Raw genomic sequence first — 14603 nt, 5'->3', positions numbered from 1 at the left:
TTAGGTACACATAAGACGGTATGGGGAGTCGCAATGTCATTTTTAGGTTAAAAGTGCCCTCCGGCAGACCTGTGTAGGCACCCGTCACCCACTTACCATGCTGGGCCAAATGAACAGTTCCGTATTCCTCAAAAACTTTTCTGATATCTGTCTCATCAGCCTCAAAGGGGACATTACGCAGTTTAATCCATGTATAATGTCTGGATACATCGATCATCCTCACACGCACAGCTGGTGTTGCATCAAGACTTACATCCTGAAAACGGTTGACCAACGACTCATAAACCGTTGCTGAGAGCAGTTTCACAAAAAATCTACGTGCTCCGTTCAATGCTACTCCGTACAACTCGCCATCGTGAATGCCATACGTGTCTCTGATGATTTTAGGTAGTAATACCTGGGCTGAAGCTGGCGTTATTGCCCCACTGAGAAGTTCAACGCCGACAGTGTTGATCCTGCGTCTGTAACTGAACGCCATGTTGACTAATGGTAGTTCTCCTGGGCTGACGACAGAGGCGCGACAAGCACCATCTCACACTACTGCAGTCAGGGAACTGAAGTGCGTTTGTGCAGGAAGTCTACACGGCCCGAGAGCGATGCGAACAATGAATTTAATATTGCTTTAAATCTGTATGTGTTTGAATATAGCAGAGTTATGGCATAAACAAATTTTCATTCTGGCTATTTGACAGAAAATGACGATGCCGAATAGGCAAAACTGACCTATGCAGCTTATGTGTCACAATGTATACTAATATATGTAAAGTGATTGGGTAAATTCATTTATGTGTATTTAAATAGAATCTTCAAAATTCATTGATTCTTCTTAAAATGGTCAAAATTAAAATTTCTCAAATTTTTATATTTCTCCAGACCAGTTTAGCAATTTTAATGGGCACATGTTGAGAGTTTCATCAAATAGATTCTTCCCGTACACTGACTACACGTCTGGAACTGGTGAACAAGATTCCCTGGTCACTCTCACAGACTGTATGGATAGCAGACTGCTCTCTGTTTTCTCCTCAGCATACAACTTCAGGTAAGAACTTTTCAACACACTGGCCGTTTCTCAGGATGATCAAAGAAAGTGGAATCAGTTTAACCGTCATTTTTCAGTCACTTTCATATCAGAAGCGTTCTGACATTACAGTTCACATGATCTCTGAACTCAATTATCCCCTACCATTCGTCAGAGTGCAGGCTCTGAACTTCCCACTTCCATGACTCATGCTCGATTAACCAGTTTCCCTGAATCCGTTCATAGATACTCACACTCCAAGAGTACTGTCATCTGTAAAAACAACTTACCCCTAGCACTCAAAATCTCTTTTACCCCCTATTTTCCAATCCTTCCAGGGACGACCCTTTCTTTCCTCCAGTCCAGATTCATACACCTTCCTTATTAATTTATTTTGTTTCATCCTTTTCCGAACTACATCAATAACTTTTCTTCAGCCCCCTGAATAGTACTTTTGTAAATCTTCTCCCCAAGTCCTAATCGCCAAGATCCGAATCCTCCTCACAATGTTCAGAAGAATACATTGACCTCAGACACGACATCTCCACTGCATCCGACCTCCTCCTCACTGTAATGTTTTAACCAATGTCTGATACCACTGTACTTAGGTACCTTGCTTTGTTTTTGCCGTCTTAGATTAAATTCATGGTCTCCATAGAAGTCATAGTGAGGCTCATCTCATTTTTTCATAAACGCACCCATCGACAAGGCCACTTATAAATATCTAAAAACATTTACTTAGTCTATGTTTTCTCCAGTCTGATACCCAATTTTTTCTTCCCTTGATTGTTTTGTTACAATGTACTCTTTTAATTTCCATTCTTTAAAAACTCTAACAAATTTTAATTCTTTCACCAAGTGTGTCCTCGGAAAAAACTTATACAACTTCCATTTCGTATCAGATTCTTTGTCTTTCAGTCCCACTTCACTCCGCAACTCCCTGTCATTAACACCTTTTAAACCTTCATATGTTAATATGTTAAACAACAAGGGTGACAACACAGTTCTGCTTAAGGTCTACTTTCACTGGAAAATAATCCCCCTCCCCCATAATTAGTTTAAAGTGAGTCTTACTATCAGCATAAACAACTATTTGCTGCATTGTCAAACATACCATGCATTCAAACATCGGCTACTTTGTTCCTCTAGTCACCCTATTATACGTCTTTTCTATATTCATAAAGGGAGAATAATGTTTTTTACCGCTTTTTAAGTATTGGTATTGTTCACATGCATGCTTTAATGTAAAATCCGGGTTAATATAATTCTTTCCTTCCTAAATCCTCCTTGTTCCTCTGAAGTCCTACACTGTGTCTTACCAACATTTCTCTCAGATAACTTTACCATACACTTTACCTGGAATAATCAACAGGCTTACTGTATTCCCCTATAATTTTTACACATTCTTGTTTTTGCCTTGTTTTTCTTTGTATGAAGGAACTAGGCATTCTCTCTGCCAATCCATTGGTACTCCCTTTTTCATGGATATATTGAACAAATACACCGATCGCTCTAAAATTATGTAAATTATGTAGAACAGGACGATAATAAACTCTGCACTGTTGATGTAACTAGTGACATGGTCCTCAGACAAATAAACTAAAACCTAACAAATCCCCAGGCCCTGATTCAATTCAATTCAATTCAAAGTTTATTCTCTATTAGGATTACAATGCTGAGTTTACAGAATTTGGTTATTGTGTGGTTTACTTGTAGTAAAATAATAATTACAGAGTGTACCACTAGAACACCTAGCATGGCTAGGCATTTCGGACAGACTTAGATTAATTCTTAAATTTAAAATATTACAAATTATGAGGTAGTTGGTATTATGGCTAAGTGACTAAATACTAGTTTGTGAGTTTAGCAATGTGAATGCTTTTGTTTTGGCACAGTACATAGTTTCAGTATTGGAGTATCACAGGCCAACTTATGACTAGTTAGGATTCATTATTTTAAGATTGAGATTGATATTTCTGTTTATGGTCAAATGGGTGAGTGAGTGTAAGTGTGAACCACTAGGTGGGATACGTGTAGTTAGTTGACGGGGTGTATCAGGGAGACAAGATGTTTTCTAATGGTAGTTTTGAAGGTGATGAATGTGTCTGCAGTTCTAGAGTTTTCAGGTAGGGTGTTTGCGAGGTTTTTAAAGGAATGTAAAGAAGAACTTAGCATACCTTTGGCTAATTATTTCAATATATCAATACAAACTGTCATAGCGCCAGACAAGTGGACAATGGCAAATGTAATATCTATTTACAAGGCAGGGGACAGGCCCTTAGCTTTGAACTATAGACCAATAAGCCTTATCTCTAGAGTTGGTAAATTTATGGAATCAATAATTGCCGAAGCAATTCGTAGCCATCTTGAAAGACATAAATTGATTAGTGAATCTCAACACAGTTTTACAAAGGGGCGTTCCTGCCTTACGAATTTACTACCTTTCTTCACTAAGGTATTTGAGGCGGTAGATCATGGTATTGAATATGATATTGTGTATACGGACTTCAGTAAAGCTTTCGATAGAGTTCCACATCAGAGGTTATTGAGGAAACTTAAGGCACACGGAATAAACAAATAGGCAGCAGAGAGTTTGCATAAATAGAGAGAAATCGGAATGGGGGCTCGTCACAAGCGGTGCTCCACAGGGGTCAGAGTTGGGCCCCTTGTTGTTCACAATTTACATATACGACATAGATGAGGGAATAGGTAGCGACATAAGCAAATTTGCTGATGACACAAAACAGGCCACCCAATTCATTCTAATGAGGACATTAGAGCACTCCAGGATGATTTGAATAGACTGATGCAGTGGTCGGAGAAGTGGCAGATGCAATTTAATATAGACAAATGTAAAGTTCTAAATATTGGACAGGAAAATAACCATGCCACATATAAACTAAATAATGTAGATCTTAATATTACGGATTGTGAAAAGGATTTAGGAGTTCTCGTTAGTAGTAATCTGAAACCAAGACAACAGTGCATAAGTGTTCGCAATAAAGCTAACAGAATCCTTGGCTTCATATCTAGAAGTATAAATAATGGGGGTCCTCAGGTCGTTCTTCAACTTTATATATCTTTGGTTAGTCCTCATTTAGATCATGCTGCACAGTTTTGGTCACCGTATTACAGAATGGATATAAATGCTCTGGAAAACATACAAAGGAGGATGACAAAGTTGATCCCATGTATCAGAAATCTTCCCTATGAGGATAGACTGAGGCCCTGAATCTGCAATCTCTAGAAAGGCGTAGAATTAGGGGGGATATGATTGAGGTGTATAAATGAAAAACAGGAATTAATATAGGGGATGTAAATAGCGTGCTAAAAGTATCTAGCATAGACAGGACTCGCAGCAATGGTTTTAAGTTGGAAAAATTAAGATTCAGGAAGGATATAGGAAAGCACTGGTTTGGCAATAGAGTTGTGGATGAGTGGAACAAACTCCCGAGTGCCGTCCTAGAAGCTAGGACGTTGTGTAGTTTTAAAAATAGGTTGGATAAATACATGAGTGGGTGTGGGTGGGTGTAAGTTGGACCTGACTAAGTTGTGCTACTAGGTCAGATGCTGTGCTCCTCCCTTAAGAGGAAGTGGACCTGCCTCTCATGGGCCAGTAGGCCTGCTGCAGTGTTCCTTCTTTCTTATGTTCTTATTGCAGTCGTTGTGAGATCCGAGAAGATTATTTGGATAATAAATTTAATATGAAACTTAAAAAAAAAACATACTGGAGAAGCAGTAAACTCACCCGGCCGTTCACGAAGCAGGTTGGATGAGAATGGATGCATTTCTTTCTCGTCTGTTTGTTTTATAATTATAATTGTAGTTTAATAAAAATTAGTAAAGCTTTATCAAAATCTCATTAATGGTCAAGATTTGGCAACCAGGTTGGACATCACTGTACCTCCATTCTCTGTAGTGACCAATTTGTGGTTGTGTTGAAATCAAATAAATTGTATGTTTTAATTATTTTTTCGTATAACTATAAAAATATATTTATATATTTTTAAAGTATTAACATAATTCGAGTTCGGGATATTATGCTTCTCTGGCCTGCATGTTGATCACGTGATAAACACAACGATATGGTTGAGAAAATCACAACTATGAAATTCCACTTTTTCCAGTTGGGCTGAAGAAGAATCATCATAAATCACAACTTCTGTTTTTTTACACTTTATTCCTGACACTCTAGAACACTTTACATAATTCATTCTCTATAAATCAGCAGCATGGAGACTCGTGAGGCCCCGGAAAGATCCTGGGGATCAGAAGTGGATGGAAAATTTAATGGAATGTTGGGACTGCTCCAGAGAGAAGAGGCCGATTTTGGTGGACCAATTGGATCAGCAGCAAAACGAATGAAAGTAATGGAAGAAGCTAGTGCATACGAAGTAGATTGGTGTGCTTAGTGTCTCTCAGTCCCTCACCACTGCCACAGCACCTCTCAATAATCAGGCCCTTTACTGGTGGGTTTTAAATCATTTTTATTTCATTTTAATGTGCATTCATTATTGGTGACAATATAATTTTAAATGTACAGAACAAATCACTAATTAAACACTTACAAATGAAGTTTCTGAGATAATTTGAAACTATTCTCTATTGTATTTAATCTAAAATAGTGATTCCCTTCCTCTTTGGAACATCTGAGTGGCTCCTGGGCCAGACCAGATGATTTCACGGGCTTTATACTGCGCGCGGGCCGAACGTTTCCCCCTCCCCCTGGTTTAATGGAAACATACGAGTCCTTGGAAATACTATTCAGACTAACAAAACCAACGACCACAAGTGGAATGTATGTGAGGACCTGAAAGTAAGAGGGTTAATACTTGCTTACCAACGTGGTTACACATAACACATGTGCTTCCTTTCTTTGAGGAATTATCGTAAGGATACTAACCACTACAAGATCAAAGAATAACTTGTAAGGAAAAACTCAGTTCATGTAATATTCAACATACAACATATGCCACTGATGCAGCCTTTAAAGATATTTCTCTCAGCATTATGAAGGCTATGGATTGGAAAGGTGTGGGATTTATTTACCTGAAGGAAAAATTTGGAGGAGGTTTAACTTAGGCAATATTTATGGCCAGAGAATTTGATAAGCCACAAACACGTTTACCTAGAGAGTTTACCTAGAGAGAGTTCCGGGGGTCAACGCCCCCGCGGCCCGGTCTGTGACCAGGCCTCCATAGGTCAGTGTCCCAGGATGCGACCCACACCAGTCGACTAACACCCAGGTACCCATTTTACTGATGGGGAACATAGACAACAGGTGGAAAGAAACACGTCCAATGTTTCTACTCTGGCTGGGAATCGAACCCAGGCCCTCACCGTGTGAAGCGAGAGCGTTAACCACCAGGCCACCAGAGTTTTCCCTTCAGCACTGATTCCAGCATAATAGGAACTTGTAGAGCACTGGGTTGCAATAAGTCACTGAAAATGCAGTTTCTTCATTCACATCTTAACTTCTCTCCATTTCATCCTGATGCTGTTACTGATGAGCCTGAGAAAAAGGTTTAAATCATGATATTATTACAATGGAGATACGCTACCATGGGTGTATGATGCCAACACGATGGGGGACTTCTGTTGGTTCATCAGACAGACATAACTGTTAGTCATAAGCATAAAGCCATATTCTTAAAACATTAAATCTTATTTTCTACTTCCGGTGAGAATATGTTGTTTAATGTCCTTGAAGTATTCTTCAGCAGTTACTACATAATAGAGAAAAATGATTCATAAAAAAATCACTGGTCAACAACGACAACAAAAATGTCATTGACAAAGATATTTAAAGGTATTTAGGGTATTTTGGTGATGCTGAATTCGAAAATGGCGGTAGATTTTTTAAATTGGCTCAAGTTTGTGAGATATTGTATATTTACCCTCAGTTAACAGGAAACTTAGCAATTATATTTTTAAATTATTTAATATTTAACGACAGCAGTTATATCAACAACGATCACGTGACAATATTGTAACCTTTATTTTGTTATTTTTCCAGATAAACATAAGTTCTTCACGAAGAGTCTGCTTAAACAATCCCAACGCATTTTGTTATATCTGTGGTGAATACTCTTTGCAAAAACAAAGACAAAAATCACAGATTTTGTAAAACAAGCTTATCTTGTTAGTCTTGAAGTGACGCTGGAGAACAAGACAAGTCTTGGGCTCCCCATATGGTTTGCAAAACTTGTGTAGAATGCTTACGATAATGAGAAAATAGGCAAAGGAAAAGTTTAAACTTCGGTATGCCTATGTTGTGGAAAGATCCGAAAAAACACCACGAGGATTCTTGTTTCTGTATGGTGACTGTGAAAGGTTTCAGTCAAGTGGGAATATCGTGATCTGGAGTCAGCAAGGCGACCTGTACCACACAGTGAAGATATTACCATACCAGTGTTCACAACACTGCCTGACCTTCTCTTGTCAGATGTTGAAGATACTCAAGGATTAGGATGTAACACAGGTGATAGTAGCGGAAGTTAATCATTTCAAAACCCCAAAAAATTTCTTCCAAGAACTCAGTGATCTCATCTGTGACTTCATTCTGTCAAAGCAAGCATCTGAACTTTTAGCATCCAGACGAAAAGAAAAGAACTGTCTGCACCAAGAGGTTAAAATAACAGCTTATTGGGCAAGCGAGGTTGAACTCCCTCCTTATTTCATCTAAGATGAAGAACTTGTATACTGCAGTAACATCCCTGGACTTCTTCGAATATAAAAATATTTGCCTGTCAGAATCCAGTAAATCTTTAGGAGCTTCCGTTTTAAACGTTTACTTTGATACGTTAACCTGCGGATATTTTTATCTTAAATTTAACACGTCACAGAGGTATTTTCATTGCTAGAATTTTAAACTTATTTCATCACTTCGAAAGTGTTATCTTTTACAAAGACATACATTATGATTGATTTGTTTAATTTAAACCTTGAACACATTCATAACTGCACTCAGCAAGTCTGTGGTTGGTGTTGATGGCGAGTGAAGTAACGGTGAGCGTGATCCTGTGGCTGCTACTGAGGGCGTGGAAGTGGATTACAGGAACACATGTTGTGAGGCTCAGCACTGCCTTCTTGTACAGCTGGGGAACGCTACTTAACAACCCACCTAAGCATCCCTCCGTCAGTTACTCTGGCAAAGTAAGTCTTCCATCTATGGATACTTATGAATTCCTGAATATCATTTGAACTGAAAGTGCCCCATCCAGTCTTTTAAAGATTGTTCATTATCATCTTATTAAGAGTAGTGTCAATATTTTTCTCATTGTTTATGCGTAATATGTACATTAAAATAAAATTCTCCTCACTACCACAAATACAGCAACTGCTGATATCAATCGATTAAAGAGCCATAGGGAATTTCTTCGAGAAAAATATCTACGACCAAATGAACAGTTGTTCCTTCAATTTACGAATCTCAATCACAGGAGGAACTACTTATATTCTGATATCTTGAATATTAAGTATAGAATGTTAAGTATAGAATGGTTATACTAATAAATGATTGAATATTGTGTGATTAAAAGTAGACAACAAGGGATAAATAAGTGATCAGGAAACACTACTATGAAAGGATGAGCCAAAGAATAGGTATAGGAAGGTATCGGTCATTTTTACTGTATTGGTATTGGTGAAAAAATGGCCGATACCAGCAGATACTTTTGATATTCTATGTGTTCTTTAAAATATCAAAATTGACACTCAGTCTCACGATAGTGAGAGTTAATCATACACTCACGCATACACACACATACTACATACACATACAAACACACATGTACAAACACACACACACAAACATATACACACCTAAACACACACACACACACACGGGGCCAGGACCTGTGACGTGACCCCTGCACCAACAACTAGGTGAGTACTCACACACACACAGACGCACATACAAACACACAGGGCCAGGAGCTGTAACTCAACCCTTGCAACCACAACTAGGTGAGTACACACACACACACACACACACACACACACACACACACACATACACAGGGCAAAACTGCTGATTGTGGGTAACTTCAATCACGAAGAAATTGACTGGGAGAATTTGGAGCCACATGGGGGCCCAGAAACGTGAAGGGCTAAGATGATGGAGGTGTCTCTGGAAAATCTCATGTACCAACACGTAAGTTACACTACCAGAGAGAGAGGACAGGATCAACCAGCAAGACTGGACCTAGTATTCACCTTGAGTAGTGCAGATATTGAGGACATCAAATATGAAAGACCCCTCGGGGCCAGCGACCACGTGGGTCTGAGCTTCGATTATATAGTAGAGTTACAAGTGGGGAGGGAAGCAGGAAGGGCAGGGCAAACACAGCCAAACTACTAGAGAGGGGACTACATAGGCATGAAGAATTTCCTGCACGAGGTTCAGTGTGACAGCACTCTCAGGGAAGTCAGTAAATGAGATGATGGAATATGTGACAACAATATGTAAGGAAGCTGAAGAGAGATTTGTACCAAGGGTAACAGAAATAACGAGAAGGCCAGGATGAGCCCTTGGTTCACTCCAAGGTGTAGAGAGGCCAAAACCAAATGTGATAGAGAATGAAAGAAGTATAGAAGGCAACGGGCCCAGGAGAATAAGGAGAGCAGTCGTAGAGCCAGAAATAAAAGTGCACAGTTAAGAAGGGAGGAGCAACGACAATATGAAAAAGACATAGCAGCGAAAGCCAAATCTGACCCGAAGCTGTTGTACAGCCACATCAGGAGGAAAACAACAGTCAAGGAACTGGTAATCAGGCTGAGGAATGACAAGTATGTGAGGAGCTCAACATGAGAATCAAAGAAATGTTCACAGAGGAGACAGAAGGGACTCCGGAAAGACGGAGAGGTGAGGTACACCATCAAATGTTGGACACAATACATACAACCGAGGAAGAAGAGAGTAGCCTGCTAAGCGGGCCGGATAACATCTTCTCCATGGGTCCTGAAAAAGGGAGCAGAGGCTCTATGCGGGCACTAACAACAATATTCAACACATATATCGAAAAAGGGCTACTACCTGAGGTATGGCAAACAGCAAACGTAGTCCCAATTCTTAAAAAAGGAGTTAGACACGAAGCATTAATCTGCAGACCAGTGTCACTGATTTGTATAGTATGCAAAGTCATGGAGAAGATTATCAGAAGTGTGGCTGAGCACATAGAAAGGAATGAGCTTAACAACAACCAACATGGTTTCACGGACGGGAAATACTGTCTAAACCTACTGGAGTTCTATGACAGGGTGAGAGCAGTAAGACAAGAGAGAGAGGGGTTGGTAGATTGCGTTTTCCTGGATTGTTAGAAGGCTTTTGACACGGTTCCGCACAAGAGATTAGCGCAGAAGCTGGAGGACCAGGAAGGGATAACAGGGAAGGCACTGCTATGGATCAGGGAATACCTGTCAGGAAGACATCAGCGAGTCATGGTACGTGACAAGGTGTCAGAGTGGGCGCCTGTGACGAGCAGGTTTCCACAGGGATTAGTCCTAGACAAGTGTTGTTTCTGGTATATGTGAACGACATGACGGAAGGAATAGACTCGGAAGTGTCCCTGTTTGCTGATTATGTAAAGTTTATGAGAAGAATTCAATAGGACGAATTCCAGTCAGAACTACAAAGGGATCTAGACATGCTGCAGGCCTGGTCCAGAAACTGGCTCCTGAAGTTCAACCCCTCCAAATGGAAAATCATGAAGGTACGGGAAGGGCAAAGAAGACCGCAGACAGAGTACAGTCTAAGGGACCAGAGACCATAAACCTCACTTGAGGAAAAGGATCTTGGGGTGAGTATAACACCGGGCACGTCTCCTGAGGCGCACATCGTCCAGGACCCTGTAAACCGTGTACGTCAGGCCTACATTGAAGTATGCAGCACCAGTTTGGAGCCCACACCTAGCCAGTCACGTAAGGAAATTAGAGAAAGTGCAAATCCTTGCAACAAGACTAATCTCGGAGCTTAGAGGCATGTCCTACGAGGAGAGGTTAAAGGAAATCGACCTGACGACACTGGAGGACAGGAGAGATAGTGGAGGTATGATAACGACATATAAATTACTGAGAGGAATCCACAAAGTGGACATAGATAGGATGTTCCAGAGATGGGACACAGCGACTAGGAGTCACAATTGGAAGTTGACGACTCAGATGAATCACAGGGATGTTGAGAAGTATTTCTTCAGTCACAGAGTTGTGAGGAAGTGGAATAGTGTGGGAAGTGACGTATTGGAGATAGGATCCTTACATAGCTCATGGAACAGGAAGAGTGACCTAATAGCGACTAGTCAAAAAGCGGGGCCAGGAGCTGTGAATCCACCCCTGCAACCATTACTAGTTAAGCACAACTAGTTGAGTAAACACACACACATACACACACACACACACACACACACACACACACACACACACACACACACACACACACACACACACACACACACACACACACACACACACACATACACACACATTTTCTTGGACTGCAAGAAGGCGTTTGACACAGTTCCACACAAGAGATTGGTGCAAAAACTGGAGGACCAAGCAGGGATAACAGGGAAGGCACTACAATGGATCAGGGAATACTTGTCAGGAAGACAGCAGCGAGTCATAGTACGTGGCGAGGTGTCAGAGTGGGCACCTGTGACCAGCGGGGTCCCGCAGGGGTCAGTCCTAGGACCAGTGCTGTTTCTGGTATTTGTGAACGACATGACGGAAGGAATAGACTCGGAGGTGTCCCTGTTTGCAGATGACGTGAAGTTGATGAGAAGAATACACTCGATCGAAGACCAGGCAGAACTACAAAGGGATCTGGACAGGCTGCAGACCTGGTCCAGCAATTGGCTCCTGGAGTTCAATCCCACCAAGTGCAAAGTCATGAAGATTGGGGAAGGGCAAAGAAGGCCGCAGACGGAGTACAGTCTAGGGGGTCAGAGACTACAAACCTCACTCAAGGAAAAAGATCTTGGGGTGAGTATAACACCAGGCACATCTCCTGAAGCGCACATCAACCAAATAACTGCTGCAGCATATGGGCGCCTAGCAAACCTCAGAACAGCATTCCGACATCTTAATAAGGAATCGTTCAGGACCCTGTACACCGTATACGTTAGGCCCATATTGGAGTATGCGGCACCAGTTTGGAACCCACACCTAGCCAAGCACGTAAAGAAACTAGAGAAAGTGCAAAGGTTTGCAACAAGACTAGTCCCAGAGCTAAGAGGTATGTCCTACGAGGAGAGGTTAAGGGAAATCAACCTGACGACACTGGAGGACAGGAGAGATAGGGGGGACATGATAACGACATACAAAATACTGAGAGGAATTGACAAGGTGGACAAAGACAGGATGTTCCAGAGATTGGACACAGTAACAAGGGGACACAGTTGGAAGCTGAAGACACAGATGAATCACAGGGATGTTAGGAAGTATTTCTTCAGCCACAGAGTAGTCAGTAAGTGGAATAGTTTGGGAAGCGATGTAGTGGAGGCAGGATCCATACATAGCTTTAAGCAGAGGTATGATAAAGCTCACGGCTCAGGGAGAGTGACCTAATAGCGATCAGTGAAGAGGCGGGGCCAGGAGCTCGGACTCGACCCCCGCAACCTCAACTAGGTGAGTACATACACACACACACACACACACACATACACACACACACACACACACACACACACACACACACACACACACACACACACACACACACACACACACACACACACACACACACATGATAACGACATACAAAATACTGAGAGGAATTGGCAAGGTGGACAAAGACAGGATGTTCCAGAGATGGGACACAGCAACAAGTGGACACAGTTAGAAGTTGAAGACACAGATGAATCACAGGGATGTTAGGAAGTATTTCTTCAGCCACAGAGTAGTCAGGAAGTGGAATAGTTTGGGAAGCGATGTAGTAGAGGCAGGATCCATACATAGCTTTAAGCAAAGGTATGATAAAGCTCACGGTTCATGGAGAGTGACCTAGTAGAGACCAGTAAAGAGGCAGGGCCAGGAGCTAGGACTCGATCCCTGCAACCTCAACTAGATGAGTACGACTAGGTGAGCACACACACACACACACACACACACACACACACACCACACACACACACCACACACACACACACACACACACACACACACACACACACACACACACACACACACACACACACACACACACACACACACACACACACACACACACACCCACACACACACACACACACACACCCACACACACCCACACACACCCACACACACCCACACCCACACACACACACACACACACACACACACACACACACACACACACACACACACACACACACACACACACACACACACACACACACACACACACACACACACACACACACACACACCCACACACACACACACACACACACACACACACGACCAGTGAAGAGGAATGGCCAGGGGCAATGACACGGCCCCTGCAACCATAATTATGTGAGTACACACACACACACACACACACACACACACACACACACACACACACACACACACACACACACACACACACACACACACACACACACACACACACACACACACACACACACACACAACAGGCCTAGTGTCTAATCGACATGTGCCTAGGACAAAATGGTAACTAACACACACACACATGGTACTTGACTACTTGTCAGAGTGGGCGCCTGTGACGAGCGGGGATCCACAGGTGTGAGTCCTAGGGCTGGTGCTGTTTCTGGTATATGTGAATGACATAACGGAAGGAATAGACTCAGAAGCATCTCTTTTTGCAGACGATGTGATGTTAATCAGGAGACTTTAGTCGGAGGAGGACCAAGCATGTCTACAAAGGGATCTGAATAGGCTACAGGCCTGGTCTAGCAAATGGCTCCTGGAGTTCAACTCCGCCAAATGCAAAGTCATGAAGATCGAGGAAGGGCAAAGAAGACCGCAGACATGATACAACCTATGGGGCCAAAGACTACAAACTTCACTCAAGGAAAATGATCTTGAGGTGAGTATAATACTGAACATATCTCCTGAGGTGTACATCAGCCAAAAAAGTACTGCAGTATAGAGGAGACTAGCAAACCTAAGAATTGCTTTCCGACACTTCAGTCAGGAGCAGTTCAGATCTCTGTACACCGTGTACATCACGCCTATGTTGGAGTATGCAGCACCAGTTTGGAACCCACACCTTGGCAAACACATCAGGAAATTAGAGAAAGTGCAAAGGTCTGCAACGAGACTAGTCCCGGATCTAAGAGGCATGTCCTGTGAGGAGAGGTTAATGGAAATTGACCTGACAACACTGGAGGATAGGAGGGACAACGGCCACATGATAGCAACAAATAATATACTGAGAGTAATTGACAAGGTGGGTAGAGATAAGGTATTCCAGAGATGGGACACAGTGACAAGAGGTCACAATTAGAAGTTGAAGACTCCGATGAGTCAAAGAGATATTAGGAAGTATTTCTTCAGTCATAGAGTTGTCAGGAAGTGAAAAAGCCTAGAAAGTGACGTAGTGGTGGCAGGACCCATACATAGTTTTAAGACGAGGTTT

The 14603-nt window shown here is 41.9% G+C and overlaps 1 protein-coding gene across 1 annotated transcript in view; it reads left to right on the top strand.

Moving 5' to 3' along the window:
* LOC138853105 (uncharacterized) overlaps window positions 1-14603 on the top strand; it is a 100092-nt gene that overhangs the window by 47536 nt on the left and 37953 nt on the right. Inside the window, 4 exon segments of the mRNA XM_070087726.1 lie at window positions 874-1039; window positions 5250-5416; window positions 5419-5491; window positions 7993-8173. Coding sequence (XP_069943827.1) covers window positions 874-1039; window positions 5250-5416; window positions 5419-5491; window positions 7993-8173 — 587 coding nt within the window.

Source organism: Cherax quadricarinatus, chromosome 22, assembly GCF_038502225.1.
Source record: "Cherax quadricarinatus isolate ZL_2023a chromosome 22, ASM3850222v1, whole genome shotgun sequence".
Lineage (NCBI taxonomy): Eukaryota > Metazoa > Arthropoda > Malacostraca > Decapoda > Parastacidae > Cherax > Cherax quadricarinatus.
This window is presented reverse-complemented; position numbering and strand designations above follow the sequence as displayed.